The sequence below is a fragment of the Rhincodon typus genome, chromosome 5 (assembly GCF_021869965.1).
Source record: "Rhincodon typus isolate 14 chromosome 5, sRhiTyp1.1, whole genome shotgun sequence".
Classification (NCBI taxonomy): domain Eukaryota; kingdom Metazoa; phylum Chordata; class Chondrichthyes; order Orectolobiformes; family Rhincodontidae; genus Rhincodon; species Rhincodon typus.
In genome coordinates this window covers 59587946-59611111 of record NC_063336.1, presented here as the reverse complement: position 1 = coordinate 59611111, position 23166 = coordinate 59587946, and the positions used below count along the sequence as shown (strand labels likewise).

Genomic DNA, 23166 nt, shown 5'->3' with positions numbered 1-23166 from the left:
AAGGGACGAAGTCAAAAGTTCAGAAAATAGATGGTACACAAGGGACAGTAAATAGTGCAGAAACCTTCGTCTGAAAAATGGACAGATTTAGTTGTTTGGTAGTGCCTGAGTACTGCTGAAATAAGACACATTTTGTTGAAGCGTTTCATCTTGCACTCATCAGGTATCGTCACTGAACTAATAAGCCAGAATCCCAGGCTAATGTTCTGGGCTTACAGATGAATGATCCACGCTAAATCAATTCTTAGTCAGAGCAGCAGTACCCGGCTATGGTCATAAGCAGGATGGGAAGGAAAAGAAAAGTACGTGGTAGGCTGTATATGTGTATAGTACTGAGTGTGCACATGTTACATGCTTTTCCTGAGCACAAACTACAATATAAATCATGTGCTCTACTGTACAAATATGATCACGTACAATCAAGATTGGGTTCAACCTCCAGACTCATACAGCATGAAATTAATGTAACCTATGCAAATCTGTTCATGCATCTTGTTGAGAGGTTTCTCATATACAGATGCAAAGTCAGCGCAGTGAACATCCTAGATCACTTCAGTCTTGCAAGTTTCACAACTTCGCAGCATAAGGTACGTAGGATGGAGGCAAATTGACAAATGGGTCCAGCTTAAGATACAAAAATACAAGTAAAGGTGAAGCCATTCAAAAAAAAAAGGCATGCACAGTCAGGTAAAACGAGGAGCCCAACACTTATTCAACATTAACTCAAATCAAGCGTCCAGGATACTTTTTTTTAGAAAAGGAAACCCTTCTGTCCATATTGTACGGAGGTCATGACTCTGGAAATTTTCTGCCACATCTTTCTTCATCTCGAACAAACTATCACCTGCCTGTGTGGCTCCCTTAATTCTCGAAAATTAGACCATTTTCTGGACAAGGTCAAAGCAGTGTAAGAAAATTATTTGCTCCCATGTAAGTGATGTAAACTTATTTTCTGATGGCGCTGCTTCATTTTGTGTGGTCTGTAACTTAAAATTCTTGATGTAGTTTATTTGGAGAGGATACATGACAATGAGGTCAGATCTGCCTTCTTGGGTAGATGCAGGTTCAAGGGCAGTATTTAGCAGGAGAGTACTCACTAGCGCTCTGGCCAATTTTAATGCCTCAGCTAATATCAAATTATCCGGTCATGAACTCTTATATCACCATTGGGAAGTGAGCTGCTGTATCTCCTGCATGACAACAGGACAAAAAATCTGTCCTGAAGAAGGGTCACTGGACCCAAAATGTTAACTCTGCTTTCTCTCCACTGATGCCACCAGACCTGCTGAGATTTTCCAGCAATTTCTGTTTTTGTTTCTGATTTCCAGCATCCATAGTTTTTTCGTTATTTTAGTACAAAAATGCACTGACAAACATATTGAGGTATCCTGATGCAGTCTAAGTAAGTAAGTAAATGTTCTTTCCTTCATATCTGGTAAATAGTTATAAGATTGTAAGAATGGGGCAGCAGGAAATGAATTAAGGATTATGAGCTAAGATTTTGCAATATATTGGCAGGGAAAGTTGTTCTGTTTTCCTGGTGGCTATCTTTAAGTTGGACAATTCAATCTAGATTCCTTGGATAGCACAGTAGGTAGGAATTCAGCACTGTAAATGGTTCTTGAGGTCCTTTAAATCCTTGGTCAGAGATTGTGACTGCTGAGAGAAAGAACTTACACAGAATAGGTGAAGTATTCTAGCAATGTGTGTTGAATTCTGCAAAGCAGTGTCTATGTAACAGGAAGTGTGCCATATTTGCAAACATAGACTATGGCCCACTAATATGCTGAAAGGCCATGAATCAGTTGTTCTCAAGAAGTTAGGTCGATATGACAAAAATTGATGGGAGATTACGAGATGCCGATCTCTGAATTGGAGATGACTGGGTCTGGACCTACCCCACCATCATCCAGCATTGCTGAGAATTGCTGGTACCAGGCACTTGGAAATCAGGTCACATCAACCACTTTTAAAGGCCTCCAAACTTGATCCAACACCACACAAAAAAATTGCTCCAAGAATCACAAGACAGGACTTGATGTGAATGAGACTCTTGGCCAAATGTTTGTTTCCTGTTTCCAAAGTCTCTTGTACTGAAAATCATTTTAAATTTTCAAATTAAGTATTGATTTAAAAACAAAAATTCCCTGTAATAAGTCAGTCTGACTCAATTCCTTTTAGGCTTTTGAACCTATATTAATGGACTTTAACGTTGCTTTTGTTGGCTGATGCAGATCCTAAAATTTACCAAATGGATTTCACCCGATGAGTGAAAATTGCTCTCTTGTTCTCAGTTTGCTCCACAATTTTGCAAGTAGACTACAGTATTATTTTTTGTTGGGAAGGCAAAATGCTCAAAAATGGAGACAGCTTCACAGGAGCCATTATTGTTCATTTGATTGATCCACCAAGAGTTATCCTAGCCTGAAGACACTGCTTGTATGTCAATCAGCTTTTCTAACTCTCCTCCTGACAACCTTGTAAAAACCACTAACCTTTTAAGCAAACAGCCAAATTGACACTTGACTTGATTCAAGCTCAGGTATTATACTTAAGAATCAGCCAAACTTACCAGCAATCTACAGTAGACTCTTCTATTCAATGACTAAACTATAACACCATAAGACCAAAAGATGTAGCAGAAGTAGGCCATCTGCTCCACCATTCAATTAGACCATGGATGTTCTGATTGTCCTCAGCTTTCTTGTTTTATTATCATAAACGTTGATTATTTACCTGAAAATACTGAAGAATCCAGCCTCAACAATTCTCCTTAGTGAGGAATTTCATAGGTTCACTACCCTGAGAAAAAATTCCTCCTGATCTCTGTCTTTACTGGGCGAGCCCTTACTGTGAGACCATGCCCTCTAGTCCAAGACTCTTCCACAGGAGGATACAACCACTCTGCATCTATCCTGCACAGGATCTCAAGAATCTCATGTTTCAATAAGGTCTCTTCTTGTTCTGCTAAACGCCAATGAGTATAGGCCCAACCTACTCAATCTCACCTCATGAGAAAATCTCTCTATACATGGAATAAACCGAGTAAACCTTCTTTGGACTGCCTGCAACGACAGAATCCTTAGATAAGGGATCCAAATGTTTCATATCATCCTAGGTATGGTCTGACCAGTGCCTTGAATAGTTTAGTATGACCTCTCTATTTATATACTCCATTTTCTTTGAACTAAAAGCCAATAGTCCGTTTGATTTCCCCATTACCTGCTGAACTTGCGTACTTGCTTTTTGCAATTCATGCACATGGATCTCAAATCCCATCTGCAACCTTCCTGCAGTTAAGTAATAATCAGCTCTTTTCTTCACCCTACCAAAGTGCATAACATCATATTAACCCACATTATATTCCCATCTGCTAAGTATTTGCCAACTTCTTTAATTTGTGTGTATTCCTCCACAGACCCTTTAAGTCATCTTTACCACGTCTTCCCATCTATTTTTGCATTGTCTATAAACTTCTGTCGTCCAGGTCATTAATACATATTGTAAATAATTGTGGCTCCAACACTATCTCTGCTGCACTTCCCTAGTTATAGGTTGCCATCCTGAAAGTGTCCCCTTCAACCCATCTGTCTTCTCCTAGTTAGCTATTTCTCTCTGCATGCTAATATATTACCCCAGCACCATGGACTCTTATCTTCCACGTAGTCTTTTTTGCAGTACCTTATTGAACATCTTCTGGGAATCCAAATATATTACATCTATTGGTTCCCTTTATCTAGCCTGCATGCTACCTCCACGAAGAACTGTTAAAAATTTGTTACACATGATTTCCCCTTTGTGAAGCAATGCTGACTCTCTTGATGTATTTCTAAGCACCTGCTATTGCACAGACTATAGCATTTTCCCTTTTCGAATAATCGAGTTACACTGGCAGTTTTCCAATTCTCTAGGACTTTTTCTGAATCTAACAATCCCTATTATCTCTGTCGTGACTTCTTCTAAAATCCTAGGATGTAATCTGTCAGGTTCAGGGAACCTATCAGCCTTTCGCCCTTTTACTTTATCTCCTGTGATATTTACTGTTTATCTCCACCATCCCCCTCTCCCCAACCATAGCATTTTTGGAATGCTATTGGCATCATCTACTGAGAAGACTGATGCAAAGCACTTATTTGACTCCTCTGTGATTTCTTGTCTCCCCTGCCTTGTTCTCTAAAGGGGCCTGTATTCACTTTGGTCTCTCTTTTCCTTTTCATTATTTTTCAAGAAGCTTTCATTGTCCACATTTATGTTACTTCCTAGTTTTCCCTCAGTGTATTTTCTCCCTATTTATTAATTTTTGGTCTTCTTTATTGTTTATAAAAACTTTCTCAATCCACTGGTACCTCCACTCTTTGCCACACAGTATGTTTCTTTCCTTCCAATTTGATACTATCCTTAAATTCCTCGGTTAACCACAGTTCATCTATCCTCTTTCTAGAACCCAAATTTATCACTGGAATAACTGCTGTGAATCATGACCTTAAATGTCTGCCATTGTTCCATAACTGTCTTTTCTGCTAAACTCCTTTCCCAGTGCATTCCAAGTAGGTATGCCCGCCCCCTAATGTAATTCCCCTTATTTAAGTTTAGCACAGTTATTCCTTATTCAAGTTTCTTACCCTCAAACTGAATGCTAAATTCTACCATGTTATGATTGTTATTGCATCAGTGATCTCTCACTTTGAAATTATTTATGAAACCTACCTCAGAACACATCACTCGATCAAAAGAAGCCTGCTCCCTGTTTGGCTCCACAACATATTGTACCAGGAACCTGTTCAGAATACATTCTATAAATTTATCCTGATGGCTACCTTTGATTTTCCCCAATCTACATTCAGATTAAAGTCACTCATGATCAGTGTACTGCTTTTTTGCAAACCCTCATTATTTCACAATTTATTCTGTGTCATACAGAACAGCTACTGTTATGGGGCCTATGTACTATTCCCATCAGTGTCTTCTTCCCCTTGATATTTCTTACCTCCAATCATTTGGAGTTAGAACAGAATTTGAGAGAAAGATGCTCACTTTGAACTTGTTCTCTGATTTTGTAAGTGTTGGAATGTTGCTCTTCCGTCTGAAAGTAGTGAAATGTTTGCATTGTGGACAAGGTTTGGTGCTTGAATCCACCCTGCTGAGCTCCAGAAAGTAGCTGTATTTGACAATGTCATCACGAGGCAGATTGGAGATGACAGTGCTTTCATCCAAGTATTTGCTGCATTCTGTAATGGGGCATTTTATCTCTGCTCTTCCCAGCTGCACCTGCATACAGATAAGACAACGGTTTGAATAAGTCATGTATATAGCTTTTTATAGATAATATATACATAACACACACACACATATCTCATACAGCTCAGTGCTGTAAAGTAACAAATTACTAAAAACTACAGTCCCATTGTACCAAATAATTTTGTGTTGATGGGAAATGGTTTTATCTTTTCCGATGAAAAGATGAGAGCCAACTTGAACAATAGTATGCAAAATAGGACTAGCAATCGTGTAACCACAATTAGCACAAACTTAACACTTGCTACAATGAACTGCCTGTGAATTCTTGAAAAGTATTAAAAACTTTAACACTGAAGTTTAATAATATTTTTTAAAAATGTATTTGCGCATGGGATATCAATGTCATTGGCTATGACAGCGTTTTTTGCCCAACCCTAATTTCCCTCCAGCATGGTGAGTGGTCCTGAGCTGAACTTGAATTGTCATAATCCATTTGATATAGCTTCATGCACAGTGCTGTTAAAAATGGAGTTTCAGGATGTGGACCCAGCAACAGCAAAGAAATAGCACAATCACATGGTCTGCTTCACTCTAGTTGGTGTCAAGATTCTTGAGTGTTGTTGGAGCTACACTCAACTAGGCAAGTGGGGAGTATTCCATCACACTCCCAACTTGTAGGTGATGGACAGGCTTTGGGAGTCAGGAGGCAAGTTACTCGCTGCAGGATTCCCCACCTCTGGTCTGCTCTTGCAGCTGCAGTACATATATGACTAATCCAGTTTAGTTTCTAGTCAATGGTAATCCCCGTAATGTTGATAGTGAGGGATTCAGCAATGATATTATCTTTGAATGTCAAGAGGGAATGGCTAGATGTTATCTTGTTGAAGATGCTGCCCGACAGTTGTGTGCATGAATGTTAGATGTCACTTTTCAGCCCAAACCTGAATGATGTCCAGATCTTGCTGCATACGGTCTATTTCACTATCTAAAGAATTGTGAATGGCGAATAGCATTTAGCATCATCTTTCTGAAGAAGGGTAATACCCGAAACATTGACCGATCCTTTCCTCCATGTGCTGCCTGGCCTGCTGTGTTCTTCCAGCCTCCAGTTTGTCTATCCCGAACCTCTGCTCTTATCATGGAAAAAATGTTCAAAAATTAAAATTTATAAATCGCATTTAAAAAATGATCAAATGTCGGTTTCAAATGAGATTCATACTAGAAATGTTAATTCTGTTTCTTTCTCTTAAGTGCTGCTGACCTGCTGAGTTTCTCCAGAACTTTCTGATTTTATTTCTAGCAACTCTACAATCCACAACACTTGGCTTTTGTTGAAAGTTGTCATTTCCTTCTCAGAGATCATCACACTGCTTTTTGAGACCATTTTCTGTTCAGTGATCAAGAGTTATACTGCTAACATTAAATCACACCCATCCTCAAAATAACAGATCAACCCACTCCTTTAAGTTTGCAGATGAACTCATCAAATTGTTTTCTAATGGCAACAAAATCTGACAGGAATGTCACTGCCCAGTTATGAATATTGCCTGGTGTCATACTTGGCACAAACGAAAATGGTTGTGGTTTCTGGAGATCAATCATCTCAGCCCCAGACATCTCTGCAGGAGTTCCTCAGAGTTCTGTCCTCGGCCCAACTTTCTTCAGCTGCTTCAGTGATCTTCCCTTAATTCGAGGTCAGAGGTGGGAATGTTTACTGATGGTTGCAAATGTTCAGCACCACATGTGATTCCTAAGAAAGTAGCCCTTGTCTAAATGCTGCTCATCTGGACAACATTCAAGCTTGAGCTGATGAGTGGCAAGTAACATTCTCACACTAAGTGCCAAGCAATGACTGCCTTCGATGAGAGAGAGAAAATCTAATCCTTGACGTTCAATGGCATGGCCATCACTGAAACCCTACTACTGGCACCTTGGGGATTACCAATTGACCAGAAACTGATATGCACCAGCAATATATCTATTGCAGCTACAAAAACAGGTCAGAAATCAGTTCAGGAAAGTATCTCACCGCCACCTTCTCAAAGGCAATTAAATATGGGTAATAACTGCCAGCCTGGCCAGTGACACCCACACAAACTGAAAAGAAGTAATTCATATCTGCATGCAGCAAGACCTGAACAACATTCAAACATGAGCTGAACAGCGGCATAACATAGACCAGCTGGGTAATGTGCATCTCTAACATAAACCAGGTCTAATCACCTCCCCTTGATGTTCAATGATATTACCATCACCAAAGTTCCCATCAACATCCTCATGGTCACTACTTACCAGAAACCTATTGAGACCAAGTACATAAACACTGTGGTTATGTGAGCAGATGAGCAAACATTCTGTGGTGAGAAAATTGGATTTTGCCTCCCCAAAGCCTTTTCACCGCCCACAAAGCATAACTTAGGATTGTGATGGAATACTTGTCTGGATGAGCATACTTCCAACAATGCTCAACACCATCCAGAACTTACTTGATTGGCATCCCAACCACAATCTTGAATATTCACTCCCTCCTCCACTGGGGCACCACAACTTCGGGAAGTACCGTTTACAGGATGCACAGCAACAAGATGCCATGGTTTCTTCAACATCGCCTTCCAAAAGCTGGAGTGCTAGCATCTAGAAGGTCAGTGACAGCAGGTACATGAGAACATCATTACCTGCAAGATCCCCTCCAAAATCATACACTATTGATTTGGAAATATTCCTTCATTGTCACTTGGTTAGAATTCTCAAACTCTCTTCCTAACAGCACTGTTTGACTACCTTCATTATACAAACTACAGTGGTTCTAGAAAGTATCATAACTTTAAGGTAAATAGGGATGGGCAGAAATGCTGATCAGCTTTGCCCACACACTACGACAAACAAAAGATCTCTTATTCATAGAAATTTATAAGTTAAAAAGTTTTTGTAAAGGCTAGAAGCCAAAAGTTAAACCAGAAAATATGGGAAATCCAGATTAGGTCAGTCAATAAATGAAAACGAAAGGTGGATTAACATTGTGTCTCGGAACTATTTTCTATTTTAAACTAAATCCATAGGCACAGAAACAGAGGAGGCGAAAAGTACTGCAAACAGTCACCCACAGAATGTGCACCCCCTACAGTGGACAAGTATTCTAAAACAATTCAAAATGATTGGTCAATTCCTGGAGGTCACATCGACTATAGGAGATGTTGACAAACAAGAAATTCCTGCGAAAAATAATATCAGGGTGAAGCAGCTACATTGTTTATTTTTTTCTTAAAATAACTTGGTTTGATAAGATCTTTTCTCCGGTCCAATTTTACACCATACTTTAATAAGGATTTTCACAGTGCTAGCTTAATTCTCAAAACTCCTCCAATACAAATAAAGCAAATTCTACTCTGACCAGCTTCGACTCGAGAAAATATAATTCTGAAAAAAAAGATGAAAACATTATGAGGAAAGAGAAAATTTTTGTATGGTTGGAAGGCAAAGTAATGAGAGGGGAAGAGTGTGAAAGTGAAAAAAAACCCAGTAAAATAGTTTGATTTCCAGCTAAGAAATTAATTGAAAATATAAACACAATAATCAAAACTCAATTAAACCCAAATTCTGTACTTCTGAAAAACAACTAGCACCTAGGTATGGAGTATTTTAACAAACTCATTCTATTTGTAACTCAGGAAAATGGGGAAATATCCAAAATGTTAAAACACTAAGTCTACCTGCTGATAAAGTGCAACAAATCTAAGCTTAAATGTGGCATGAAACAAAACATACAGGTGTACTGCATGTTTCATTCTAATTTTTGTAAGCTGCCAGTAGATATGCTGAGGTCAGCAAATAAGTCACAAAATAATTTTATAAAACCTTATAATCTCAAGTTGTTACATTTTACAGTTATGTTACTTGTTGCTGAATGTTTAATGACTTAACTATGGAATCAAACAAGTCAACAAACATCTGTAAACCTTGAAGCATTCAAATCTCTGCTGCCCTTGTCCTAATTCACATCATCTAACTCAGCCATCATCTGTACTCACTGATCTAGGTTGGTCGGTCAGTTTCCAGTTCAGCAATGTCGCAATTTTAAAACTAGCAATTTTTTTCCCCATATTCTCCGTGGCTTCATTCCTCCCTATCTGTAAGCCCTTCCACAGCCTTACAACCAGCTGAGATATGTGCACTCCTCTAATTTTGATATCTTACTGCATCCCTGAATTTAGTTTCTCCACCCCTGGTGGGCATGCCCTCAGCTGCTGAGGCTTTAACTTCTGGAAGATCAAGGGCATGTTCTCCTGACCTTTTTTTGAATCCTGGTAACAGTGCTCTATTAAATGCAGCCTTTCCTAAAAGTCTCTTTCCACCTAAGGTTTTGGTCATCTGCCATAACATGTCCATTTGTGGCTTGATGTCAACATTTACTTCATAGTACTCCACTGAGATGCCCTGGAGATTTTGTTACACTAAAACGGATATAAAAACACATTCTGCTGTTGTTGAGCAGGAGAGAGACAAGAGTTGGATGCAGTGTCAGTTAATAACAAATTGCATTTGTACAATTTGTCATGGCATGTCCTAATGGAACTAGGTCTCCAGCCTTAACAGAATCCAAAGCTTGGGTGAAGAGATGTGAATTGAAAAGCTTGGAAAGCAGATAAGTAGAGGGGTTTAGGAAGGAAGATCGAAGGAGCAGAGGTCAGGTTGGTGACTGTGCCAGTACTAAAACTGACATAGGAACGCTGGGATACTGAAGTCAGAAGATTAGAGAATACTGAAGAAATGCAAAGCTTGAGAAAGATTACAGAAGTCCAATGGGATGAGGGCATGGAAAATGACAAGGTTATTTTAACTAACTAAAAGAATGGATGAACATTTCAGTCAGCCTACGTCCATACTTGAGAGATGATCCACTCGTTAATTTTGTCAGCAGATTGTCCACTAATGTCAACCATAGAAAAGAATGGCTCAGTTTTTACATCATTCTTAGTCTTTTTTTTAATTCAACAAATACTTCAGGGCAATTTGTGAACTACTGACTGCCCTATCAGAATCTTACATTAAAGAGTAGGATCTCTACTTGTTGACCAATCCAAACTTCATTATACAAAACTAAAATAGGACAAGCAAACAACTCATTTGTATATAGCATCTTTAACGCAAGACATTTCACGGGAGCATTACAAAGCAAATAGAACATCAAGCTGCATAAGAAAATATCAGGTTCAGATATCCAAAAGCTTGGCCAAAAAGAGGAAGGTTTTAAGCAGTGTCTTAAAGGAGGTAAGTGAGGTTAAGAAGCAGAGGTATAAAGAGGGAATTCCAAAGCCTGAAACCTGGACAAGTTAAGGTGTAGCCACCAATGCTGGAGAGTTTAAAATCAGGGATACTCAAGAGGCCAAAATTAGAAGACTGTAGAGTTACGGAACTGGGTAAGTAGACGGAGTGGGAGAAAGGCGGGACAATGGAGGAATTCGAAAACAAGCATTAGAATGTGAAAACAAGATGTTGCTTGATCTTGTTTCAAAAGGTCTGTCACCCAAAATCCATGGTCAGTGTGCACAGGGGGAATTTGTGAACCCAGATCTGGTGCGAGTTAAGACATGGGTAGCAGAGTTTTGCATGACCTTAAGTTTACAGAGGGTAGAATGCAGGAGACCAGCCAGGAATTGTTGAAATAGTCTAGTCTAGAGGTAATAATTCCAGAGTAACATGAGGCAGTTGAACATTACAACATATATTGAAAGCAATTGATAAAGCACTTAAAGTGGACAGTAACAGGAAGTTAATAATATATGGAAACATGTCAAATGCAAGTGATCTGGTTTCTTTGTGGACTGCATTCTCAGGGTTCACAAAGTCATCGATGTGGCTTTCTGGCTAGTAGTTCTTCTCTTAGTGATGTGTATTTGAGCACTCATTGAGAATATTTTTGATTCTATACGAGAGGGTCTAATGCCATTAGCAACAGTCAGTTATATTGCATACCAGGAATGGATTTTGGGTGAAAGATCATTTGCGCAATCTCAACTCTGGCTAAACTACCAGATAAAAAATGCAGCACATTCAGAACTGCCAAATTCTCTGGTTCAATGAATACTTGATAAGTGCATATTCTACTAAATTATGTTATTGCCTCCACAGGAAAGCTTCAGGAAGCCTCTATTCCTAGAACAGTTTATTCTGAAAACTATTGTAAATTCAGCGATTGACTGTGGTGAAGACTAAATCTGTGAAACTTAAACATTTTTATCCAAGATTTTCTTTGAACTCTCAAAAAAAATTCAGATCTCCCCTTACTTCAACTTAGCCAGTTAAACATTTAGAAGACTGAAGTCACTGTCTTCAGCCCCTGCCACAAACTATGCTTACTTGCTACCGACTCAATCCTTCTCTTGGCCACTGTCTTAAATTGAAAGGTTATTTGTAACATCAGCGCCCTGTTCAACATCAAGCTCCAATAAAATCCCAACTACGAAGACTACCTTCATTCACCATAACATCAAGTCCTGCCCCTACCTCAATCCAAGCCTTCAAGCAAGTTTTAACACTATCAGATATGAATATTGCAACATTCCTCTTACTCCCCTCCAAATTATCTACCTTCCATAAACTCCAGTTCGCACACCACATAATCCTGCTTGCCCATCATTCCAGTTTTCACTGACCTACACGGTTTAATCCACAGCCCCAAATCTTCTCTTGAACACTCTCGTCTGCCAAATCTTGTCTTTTGAACGTGTCTCTCGTTTTTCACTCCATCATTGGAAGCTGTTCCTCCAGTTGCACAGGCTCTTTGAACTCTGTGAACCAGTTTCCTAAACCTGCTCATTTGATCTTGAAGTGAGGAAACTGAAACAATCTTTAACTAAGCTTTTCATCACCTCATCTAAGCTATGGTTCAGTATTTGTTGAAGAAAATAAAATGCACTTGAAAAACAAACACCAGTTCTAGAAGTTAAGCAGTTTAAAGTTTGGAGGTTTAGACATTCCCAAACCTCTCAATCACAGCAAACACTTCAAATCAGAATTCCCAAATACTGGGAATTTATATTTGTTGACCCATTGACATTAGAAAAGCAAACAAAAATAAAACATAAATTATAGTAACGTAATATTTGCAACAGATCCCCAAACAGAGAATTCTGAAGGTGACATTATTGAAGCTCACTGTTTATACAGGAAGTTACATCAACTGGCCATTTAGAACATTAATCTGTGGTGCGTCATTAACATCAATCGATATTTTAAAAGGTTTGGAAAAATCAGTGGAAGCAAATATTGGTTTATTTATTCATACTGCCTGGCATTCTGCTGACCATACTGTTTTTGCTTGCGGTCTTAACAAATTTGTTAAAGGTACATCCAGTTAGAAGTTATGTACAGTAATTTCCAGTCAAACTCACATTCCAAAAAATCTCATTATTTCCCATGTAGTTTTAGGAATCATCATTCCCAATGAACTCCAGTTACTTTGGTAGGTTCAATCAAGTGATCTTCCAGCATGTACGAATTCTCTGTTGTGACGATGCTGTGCCTTTAAGGTGTGTTTTGTCCTGCTCCTCACCCGTTCCCCAATCAAGAGAAAATAAACGACTTGTGAAGCCTTGAGTAATTTTTTTTGAAGTTAGAACAACAGAAGCACAAGTGGGTGGAGGCACACACAGAGCTAGGATTTTGCAGGTTTTGCTTTAGTTAGTTAGTGGGTGTGAAAAGAGATTGTGGAAGGAAAAGACCTCTCTCTCTCTCTCTCTCTCTCTCTCTCTCTCTCTCTCTCTCTGGGGAGCTGCTGCATGTATCTCTCCCTTGTTGGTGGGACTACACAGGGATAGTCTGTGTTCTGAATGTGCCTTTTGCCAAGGGTGTGTATATGGGATGTTACTATATTGGAACTGATAATTAGTAATAGTTACTGTATCTATTATTCTGTTAAGTTTTCCAGTAGAGTTTAGTTATTCCAATCCCTTCTTTCTTTTGTTGTATTTTTACTAAAGCAGGTGAATAAAGCGTGTTTGACCAATCTGGTAGTTTGACCAATCGAATTGCACCTGGAATGCAAGACCTTACATTTACCTTTAAAATAAGAATAGTTAGGGTCTAGACTATCTTCTGAATATTTTGAGGGGGTTTGGTCTAGTCCAGGGATGGGGAACCTGCGGCCTCAAGGCCACATGCAGCCTTTTAGGGTAATAGTTGCGGCCTTCTGCCTATTTGTCCGAAAATACTAAACCCACCGTTTTAAAATCTGTGTACCATCGTTTAAATTTTTACTGGTAACCCAGTCATGTCAAAAACTATGAAAAGAACATTAAAGGAAGACAGCAGAATATTCAATGAAGAATGGGAATTGCAGTATTACATAGTTGCTGTGAAGGATAAAATGATGCGTTTGCTCTGCGTTGCCATAATTGTAACTGTGAAGAAATGTTACGTATATCAGCATTATGCAACTCATAAAGACTACAAATATGCTGAACTGGAAGGAGAACCCCGAAAGCCTGCACTTAAGAAAATGAAAGGTCAAAAGCAGCAGCAGCAAGTATTTAAAATGACGTCAGGACAAGGGACTGACATCACTGAAGCAACTTATAAAGTAGCAGTACTTGGAAGAGGTAAGCCATTTAGCAATATGGAAATCATAAAAAAATGCATTGTTGAAGCTGTAGGATGTTTAGATTCAGATAAGGTTAATAAGTACAAACAACTACCTCTTTCAAGAACCACCATAACTGATCGGCAACATGAATTAGCCCTTCACGAAACAGAACAACTTCATACAACATGCCAAAGCGAAGACATTTATTACTTGGGTGCCTTGGATGAATCCATTGACATTGCTGACTTGGTGCAGGTGTTATTTTTTATTCGTGTTATAATTGTGGATTTTCATTGCCAGAAGGAGTTATTGGCTTTGGGTACCCTTACAGCAAAGACGCATGGAATTGACATCTTCACTATCTTCAAAGAAAAATGTCATGAAGCGAAACTGAATTTATGTAATTTAGTAAGTGTATGCCCAAGACGGTGCACCTTCCATGAGAGAAAATGTGAAGGATTTGTTGCGTAACTACAAAAATTGCCAGATCCAGATACTTTGATTTCCTTTCATTGGCACGGAGATTCTATTGATGCAAAAGACAATCTATTGTTTTAAGTGACACATTAAATAAAGTTATAGGCATTGTAAACTACATTCGAGCAATGCATCATGGTGTCACCAATTTTGCAACATGCTTCAGCTTGATGATGAAACATTCAGTGTGAATCTGCCATATCATTCTAATGCTGGTTGTCACAAGGACAAATACTTGGAAAACTTTTATCTTTGCGAAAACAAATCACAAGATTTTTTGGGGAACTGAGTGAACCATGTAAATTGTCAAAAGAGGATTTCTGCAGAAATGCTGCATTTTTGTGTGATATAATCTGAATTTTTTTGCAAGGTAAAACTAAATCAATATGTGATATGTGGCTAAAAAGCCAGGCATTTCAGAAAAAGCTGACCTTTTTCAAAACTCTCCTTACCCGATTGGGACCTTCAGTTGAACATTTTCCTGAACTGGCAAAGATTATTAATGAACAGGATACAAGCAAATCATTAAGGAAATGCAACGTGAAAGAATACACAACTGTTCGAGGCTCCCTGACTGAAGGATACAATGAAAGGTTTGCAGATTTTGAGAAACATGATCTCACACTGAAACTAGCTTTTCAACTACAGCTGGATGATGTCTCCAAAGCACCTGATGACTTACGGATGGAATTGATTGAAGATAATATTCTGAAGTCTCTATTTGATGCTAAGATGGATCCCATTGAAATATGGAAAAATATGGAAAAATGCTGTTGAATACCCACGTCTACGTCAACATGCTCATCGAATGCTGTCTTGTTTTGGCACAACCTACTGTTGTGAATCAACATTTTCATATGAGACACAAATTAAAACGCGCTTGACATGTCAGATGACAGATATTCACCTGGAGGACCAATTAAAGCTACGGTCAACGATGTTGGAACCAAATATCTGACTCTTATCTCTCAATAAGCAATCAGAAAATAAGTCATTAAATGGTTTGTTGTCTAAGTTTTTCACTTATTATTAGTTCTATCGTAAACTTTGCCAAACAAATAAATGTGTCTTTGCTAAATTTTTGTTTTGTTTAAAGTCCTCATATAGTAGCAGGCTTTAATTAAAATTAATAAATATGTTGACAGAAATATGACATTTTGTTGCATGTGGCCTAATAGGATTTCCTTATACTCCTTAAGTAGTCTCACTAGATCCTCTCATTGTCCCTCCTCTAAATATGACAGTAGTGCCGAACGGTCCCAGTATTTGTGTAAACTATTCGAATTGTAGGAGGGCTGCTTTGAAAGCAGTTTCCCTCTCCTTCCACCTTGCCCTTATTATCTTGCTCATCCTCCATTATTACCACCTTGCTTCTCCAATCCTGCCCACTGCAATGATATTGTTTCAAGATGATGTTTATGCGACATAACTGATTCTTCTTCCTGCAATCAGGGGTAGCTTTTAGAAAAATCACTTTACTGACCCTCCTAAATACCTTGTATGGACCACTGAATTTTGCTTTGCAAGATGAACCTCAAAGTCAATAAGAGTATACTGGTTTCTTGCTTTCATTTTCTGCAAAGGTCCTACACAATCCGTTAGTACTCATCTGAACAATTATTCAGAAACTGGTATGGGTATTAAAAGGAACAAAAACAGAAGTTGCTGGAAAAGCTCAGCAGGTCTGGCAGCATCTGTGAAGTAAACAATCAGAGTTAATGTTTCGGGTCCGGTGACCATTCCTGGTTTTTTTTCTTCACAGATGCTGCCAGACCAGCTGAGCTTTTCCAGCAACTTCCGATTTTGTTCCTGATTTACAGCATCCACAGTTCTTTCGGTTTTTGTGGGTACTAAAGGTTTTGGTTTAATTACATGTTGAGGTGGACTGATCACCTGACATGTATAACACCATTTACAGATTACACTGTCCTTTTACCACAGGAATTTAACACACAACTTGCAAGATCTCATGATATCTTGGCAGGGCCACTATTTTATGAACAAATGTCTGTTCATCATCCACAGGTCTGTGAGGATGTGGGCACTTCATCATCAGAACTCTAATTCTGGAACTCCTTCAACCTCAATTCGCCAAATCAGTAAATCTGGCTTTTGTAATTTATTCTATATCAATCAGAAACAACTCTGCCATCTGCAAGTAGTCCTTCACAATTTCTAGTGCCATTCTGGATCTCTTCCACTGACATTGAGGATGGCAGCTGGTGACTTTTAAATTCAAATGGAGCTGCTATTACCTTCCTCACATATACAGTCTGCTCCAAACAATTCTGTAAAATAATCCAAATTTTCACCCTTCATCACTAGACTTTATCTTGAGAAATGGTTTGTAAGTAGTGCCATGTTTTTGGCAGCAATACTGAAACACATTCACACACGATTTTGTTTGAGATCTCAAGGACAATCCTACAATGCAACAAGCTGTCAAAGGAAATAGTCAGAGCATCATCATATCAAATCTTCACGACCAATCTTACATTATTTCCATTTAAATATTTTCATTAGCAGTACTATCACCACATCAGGACATGAATTAGCGCCTCAACAGGACATGCCAGGTCTAGCTAGTGGCACCCATGGAAATGTTGTCAAATAACAATATGAGTCTGACACAACTAAAACAGATGCAGAAGAACATCCTGCACTTAACAATCTGAGTTTCCGTGGTCACAGGGAATGTTCACATTTTATTAAAAGCCACTTTTAATAATGTCTAACTCACTGTGGTCCACCACCATTGTCTTTCAAACTTAAGCTTGCTCTTTATTACATCCAAAGGAAAAATATTCCATGTATTGTAAGACGCCAATGGACTAAAATGAATCGAATATAAAAAGAGGAAGATCTTATCTTTGCTGCCAGAGTAAGCACATTAAAATACCTTTCCATTGCTGGTAGTAGTATTTAAAAATTTCTGAAAATACAGGGCAGGCCTGACAGAATCTGTGGAGAGAGAAACAAGGTTAGCTTTTCAGGTCAATGATAAAAGGGTTTTAAGCTGAAAAGTTAACTCTGCTTCTCTCCATTGATACTGATTCAGAAGCTGAGCATTTTCTAACTTCTTTTTTGATTTCGCATTTCCAGTAACTTTTCTTCATGTCAGCCAAATGGCTAGACAAATCAGAGTTTGAGTACTTCATCTATGTGTAAATTTTGCTGATAACTACTTCAACCCAAGTGCCAAAATTGAACTTAAATTATGTACAAAAAAAACAGTAACTTTTGTAGCTTTCTCTTTTGCTTTATTTTGATCAATCATTAAGAAGATATTATGATCACCTCACACTTGTCATCAGTACTAACCAGGATTGATATATTTATGAATGGTTGTTTAGAATCACAGAATGCTTACAACACAGATCCTTACCCTTCGTGTCTACGTTGGCTTGCTGCAAGAGTGACCCAATTGATCCCACTACAGTATCTTTTCTTCATAATCCTGCAAATTTTCCCTCATTAGATAATGACCCAATTCTCTTTTGAAAGCCGTGATTGGATCTGCCTCCATCATACTCTCAATGTTGCACACTTAAAAAAAAACTCACTTGCTCCTCAAGTCGTCTTTGATTCTTCTATTATTCACCTTAAACCAGTGTTCTCTGGTTTTTGACCAACAATATTTTCTTTTCTATCTAAACCCATCAGGATTTTGAGCATCTTTATTAAATCTCCTCTCAACTTTTCTTCTCTAAAGGAGACTGTTGTATTAGGACATGTTTCTGAAGGGGTTAATGGTTATGTTACATTACTAACACACATTCTACTAATGTATGTTGGTGTGGACAAGGAGTTCCATTCTCACTTGCCTTTCTCTTCAGCTTATTTGGTGAATAATGGTAGAGGATACACCATCATAGAACATATCTATAGAACAGCCACTTGGATAGATAAGAGTTCTATTCTCACTTGTCAAGTGAGTAGACATGTCTGTGCCAGTTCCCTGAAGTCCTACTAATTGTGCCTAATCAAAATGTAGTTTACTCATTGCCATCATGCAGTAAACCTTCTTGTTATCTAAGAATGGTGCCTCTAGAATGGTAGAGAAATGAACTTTCTGTTGACTCCTGCCCCAAAGAAACAACTTTAGGTTTCCAGAGGCAGGATTATTTAAATCCAAAATGCTCCTTTAGCTATAAGTTTCTATCCAAATTCTTTTAACTTCAAAATAAAAGTAAATCTAAGAAGGCCAGTGGTAAAAGACAATGGAGTGCTAAGCCACATTCCAAAAGTCTAAATAATAAATTATTTAGGCTGAAAGTCTCATGTAAGTTCAATGTAGTTAAAATGATCAATGGTTTCTGGAAAATAACTGGTCTGGCAATTAAATACTTCCAAGTACTGTACAAGAACCATCGTCAACTTAAATCTTGTCAAGAGAAGTCACAGGCAATCAGGAGCCATTGGACACTGTTTGGTTTTTACCTGAAGGAAGAACAGCAAGCAAACACCTGTCAGGGAATCATTAAGAATATTGGCATCAGTCTTATCGTTAGAAGGAGTGACTTCTTTCGGTATCAAATACTGATATTGAAAATTATATTTAAAGTAATCACACTCATATTGCAGTTTGTTGATAATTTGCACCCACATTAGGCAGGAGCTCTGCATTGTCCCAACAAGTTTAGCAATGATTAGTTGAGTTACAAAGTCCAACACGTTTCTGGTCAATGCAGAGTTGCACATTTCAGCTAAGACAGCATTATGAGCCGGACAGTTTGCCTTATTTTTCATTCCCTAACATGGAAACTAAGCCAGGGATCATGAAATTCACGCAGATGTTGAGAGGATAGCAGTAGTTTGGTCATAGTGCCAATTTAAAAGCTATGCCAACACCCTAACTGCATTAACAAATGATTAATGCCCATTTGAATAAGACATTGATATCTTCCATACTAATCCCAATATGGAGTCAAGTTATTAAAAGAAAAGTTTAAAAAATATCCAAGTGAGATGAGAAAAGGCAAAGAACCACAAAAACTTCTACTTATATAGTAGTCTTTAATATAATAAAAAAGCACCAATGTGTTTCATAAAAGCTTTACAAAGCAAAGTACAACACTGAACTATACAAAGGAGATCTTACAGCAGATGACCAGGAAATTGAGTCAAAGAGAAAATCTGCAGGTGCATTTAAAAGGAAGAAAACAAATTAGAGAAGCAGACAGATGGAGAAGCAGACTGATGGAGAAGGTATTCAATGTGGCAGTTGAAACCGCAGCCACTAATGGTGGAGAATTGAAATCAAAATGCTCGAGGCAAGAATTAGAGCAAAGATATTTTGAAGGAGATTGAAGAGATAGGAACAGGCAATGCCTAGGAGGGATTTGATAACAGAGGAAATTAAAAATAAGGATGAGAATATGAAATCAAGGTATCACTTAATTGGGGTAGGGGCAACATATAACATTGAGCTAAGGTAATGATGAATGGAACACGGTGCAAGTTCCGATACAGGCAGTTTTAGATAACCTTACATTTGCAGTGGGTTTAGCACAACACATCAGCCACTGATGTGGGACAAGGATTAGAGGGGATGTGAGGAAAAACATTTTTTTTAAACACAGAGGGTGGTGGGCATCTGGAATTCACTGCCTGAGTTGGTCTTGGAGGGAGAGACCCTAAACTCTTTCAAAAGGTACCTGGATCTGCACCTTACGAACTATAAAGCCGAAGTGCTCTTGGCCATATGCAGGAAGATGGGATTTGAAAGGTTACTGCAAGGTGGCACAGTGGATCGCACTGCTGCCTCACAATGCCAGGTACCTGGGTTCAATTCCAGGTTTGAGTGGCTGTCTGTGTGGAGATTGCATGTTCTCCCTATGTCTGCATGAGTTTCCTCTGGGCACTCCAGTTTCCTCCCACAGTCCAAAGATGTGCAGACTAGGTGGATCAGCCATGGTAAATACAGGGTTATGGGGATCGGTTGGTGGTGTGCAATGCTCTTTGGAGAGTTGGTGCAGACTCTACGGGCCAAATGGCCTCTTTCTGCATTGTAGGGATTCTATGATCTGGGTGCCTTTGGGTCAGCATGGATGAAATGGGCAGAGTGACCCTCTGTGCTGTATCATTTCTATAGTTCTATGGATCTATGATGTGTTGGAATAACAAGGTTTAGAGTTAACAAAGATAGAAACAAGGTCATCAACAGATGAGCAGAGACAGACACAAAAGGCAGTATGTTGCGGATATGTGGTTGATTCTGGGTTTAGGTATGGCACAAAGTTTTCAACAGTCTGGTTCCGCCTCAGACAATGGCTTTGACTATCTGCACGTACATATTTTGGCCGAGCAATCTGACAATTCAGAGACAATGGAGAGTTTGAGAGTATTGGTGGTGAGTTACAGTTGCGTATAGTCAACATCAATATAGTCAATGTGAAAACTGATAAGTTTTCCAGTGCTGGTGAGAGGTACCATGCAAATGAGAAATAGAATATCGCCATTAGGGTCACTAGAGATACGAGTGCAGACAGAAGAACAGAAGACATGGCAGGTGATTGTCCAGCTAGATTTATTTAGGCAAGAAAGGAACTAAGCTAGTGCAGCCTCACACAGCTGAACAAAATGGAGAAGCATTATGCACTACAAGAGGATAACATGGTCAATTGTGTGCATTAAAGGAATAACAAATGCACTGATTTCCATATACAGTTTATGAACTTAAATTAGGTGCAAGAATGGGAATTTGTTACTAGACATTTAAGTTTCTTCATTTAAATCAAATGATCATAGTCTTGCAAGAATGACAATGGTGAATTATGTCTTAAATGCGATTTACAGATTTGCTTCACAACAGATATAGTCTTGTTTGTCAAAACTGTTGATGGTGTAAAATCTCTCTTGGCTGTGGATCCTGTCAAACTTGCCTGTTTACATTTCAGGTTAGGTTCCATGGCATTGATAGCAACACAAAAGCAATGACGTGTTTGTAGGTGAAGAATTTGTGTATATACACCTATCAGACACACCTTCCAAGTACTTTATGTACATTTGGACCAATTTTAACAACACATTGCCCTTCATGAATCCAGGTGTACCTTGGATCCACATGTATCAATTCTATGAAGACCAACAAACCACTTGGTAAAGAGAAAATTCAGTTGTTTTGTACATGTGTGGTGGGAGCATGCATGCGTGTGTAAGTGCATATGGGTAGGTGTACATATGCGTCTGCATTGGGGTTGGCGGGGGTGGTAAGAGAAATCAGGGAGCAAATAACAACATAACCTATAGGACCTTTTTGCCCATTAGGCTTCTGCGATGACTTCAGTCCCACCACAATCCCAAGTTCAGCTCTGGGATCAGTGATAAATAAAATCTACCTTAAGAGCACTGAATCTAAAGTCCCAATAACTATTTTCATTTTATACAAGAAAAGGCTTTGCATTTACACAGTGCTTTTCATGATCAGAAGACATCTTCAATGTTCTGCTAAATACAGTACCTTTTAAATATAGTGCAGCCTCTTTTGCAATGCCAGGAAATGCAACATTACATTGTGGCACACAGCAAACTCCCAAAAATTTGATAATCTGTTTTAGTGACATTGATTGAGGATCAATTACTGGTTGCAGCAGTTGAGATCATTGCCATGCTCTTCTTAAAACTAGTGCTACGGAATCTTTTATGTCCGCCTGACTTGGTAGAAGGGGCCTTGATTTAATGGCTCATTCCAAAAATCACACTTTTGATCAAGTAGCACTCCCTCAGTAGCACATCTGACTATCACTCTAGATTCAGTTCTGAGAAAGGGTCACTGGACCCGAAACATTAACTCTGATTTCTCTTCTCCTTGCTGCCAGATCTGCTGAGCTTTTCCAGCAACTTCTGATTCACAGCATCTGCAGTGTTTTTCGGTTTTTAATCAGTCTAGATTGCTGTGCTCAAAACCCACCCCACAGAAAGTATTTCATCTTCTCACGATTGTTCTTTGGCTAAATACCTTTAATCTGTGATTCTGGTTCGTGATTCTTCCAACAGCAGGAAGTTTCTTTACACCTACTCTTCCTGATAATTCATGATATTAAATAGCTCTACCAAACTTCCTCTCAATTTTCTCTTTGCAAATGAAACAGTTCCAATGACTATGTACTCAAAGTTCATTAATCCTGGAACCACACTTATGAATCTTTTCTTCACCCTTTCTAATATCTTTACTTCATTCCTAAAGTGCAGTGCTCAGTACTGGATGCAATTCTTCCTAGTGATGCTGAAACCAGTATTTTAATCAGGTTTAACATAGCTTCCTTTCTTATATACACATGTATGGGGCAGGTGAGACTTGACTTAGACCTGCTAGCCCAAAAGGCCCAAAGACCTGGAACTTACAATTTCTACACAAGACCAGGCAGTTTCCCATCCAATACTAACTAGATCACAGTCTGCTTAGCTTTCAAGCTCAGACAAGATCTGACATTTTTCAGATTAGTACAGGTGTAGGCCTCAGGATGCTGTATATGATATTAAGTGCTCTTTCAATCTGTCCTGCCACCAACAATGATTTTTTTAAAATTGACTTGTAGGGTGTGGGCATCATTGGCTGGCCAGCATTAATTGCCCATCCCCATTTGCTCTCAAGGTGTTGGTGGTGAGCTGCTTTCCTGAACCACTGCAGTTCACATGCTGTAGGTTGACCCACAGTGCTCTTAGAGAGGAATTCCTGGGATGTGACCCAGCGACAGTGAAGGAACAGCAATGGATTTCCAATCAGGATTGAGAGTAGTTTGGTGGGGAACTTGCAGGTGGTGGCATTTCCATGTATCTACTGCCCTTGTCCTTCTAGATAGAAGTTATCGTGGGTTTGGAAGGTGCTGTCTGAAGATCTTTGGTGAATTTTTGCAGAGCATCTTTTA

The 23166-nt window shown here is 38.8% G+C and overlaps 1 protein-coding gene across 1 annotated transcript in view; it reads right to left on the bottom strand.

Annotated features, from left to right (window-relative positions):
* Positions 1-23166, bottom strand: part of rnf217 (ring finger protein 217) — a 70760-nt gene that overhangs the window by 23965 nt on the left and 23629 nt on the right. The window contains exon 2 of the mRNA XM_048597038.1: positions 5035-5268. Within this exon, the coding sequence (XP_048452995.1) occupies positions 5035-5268 (234 nt within the window). The remainder of the gene's footprint in view (positions 1-5034; positions 5269-23166) is intronic.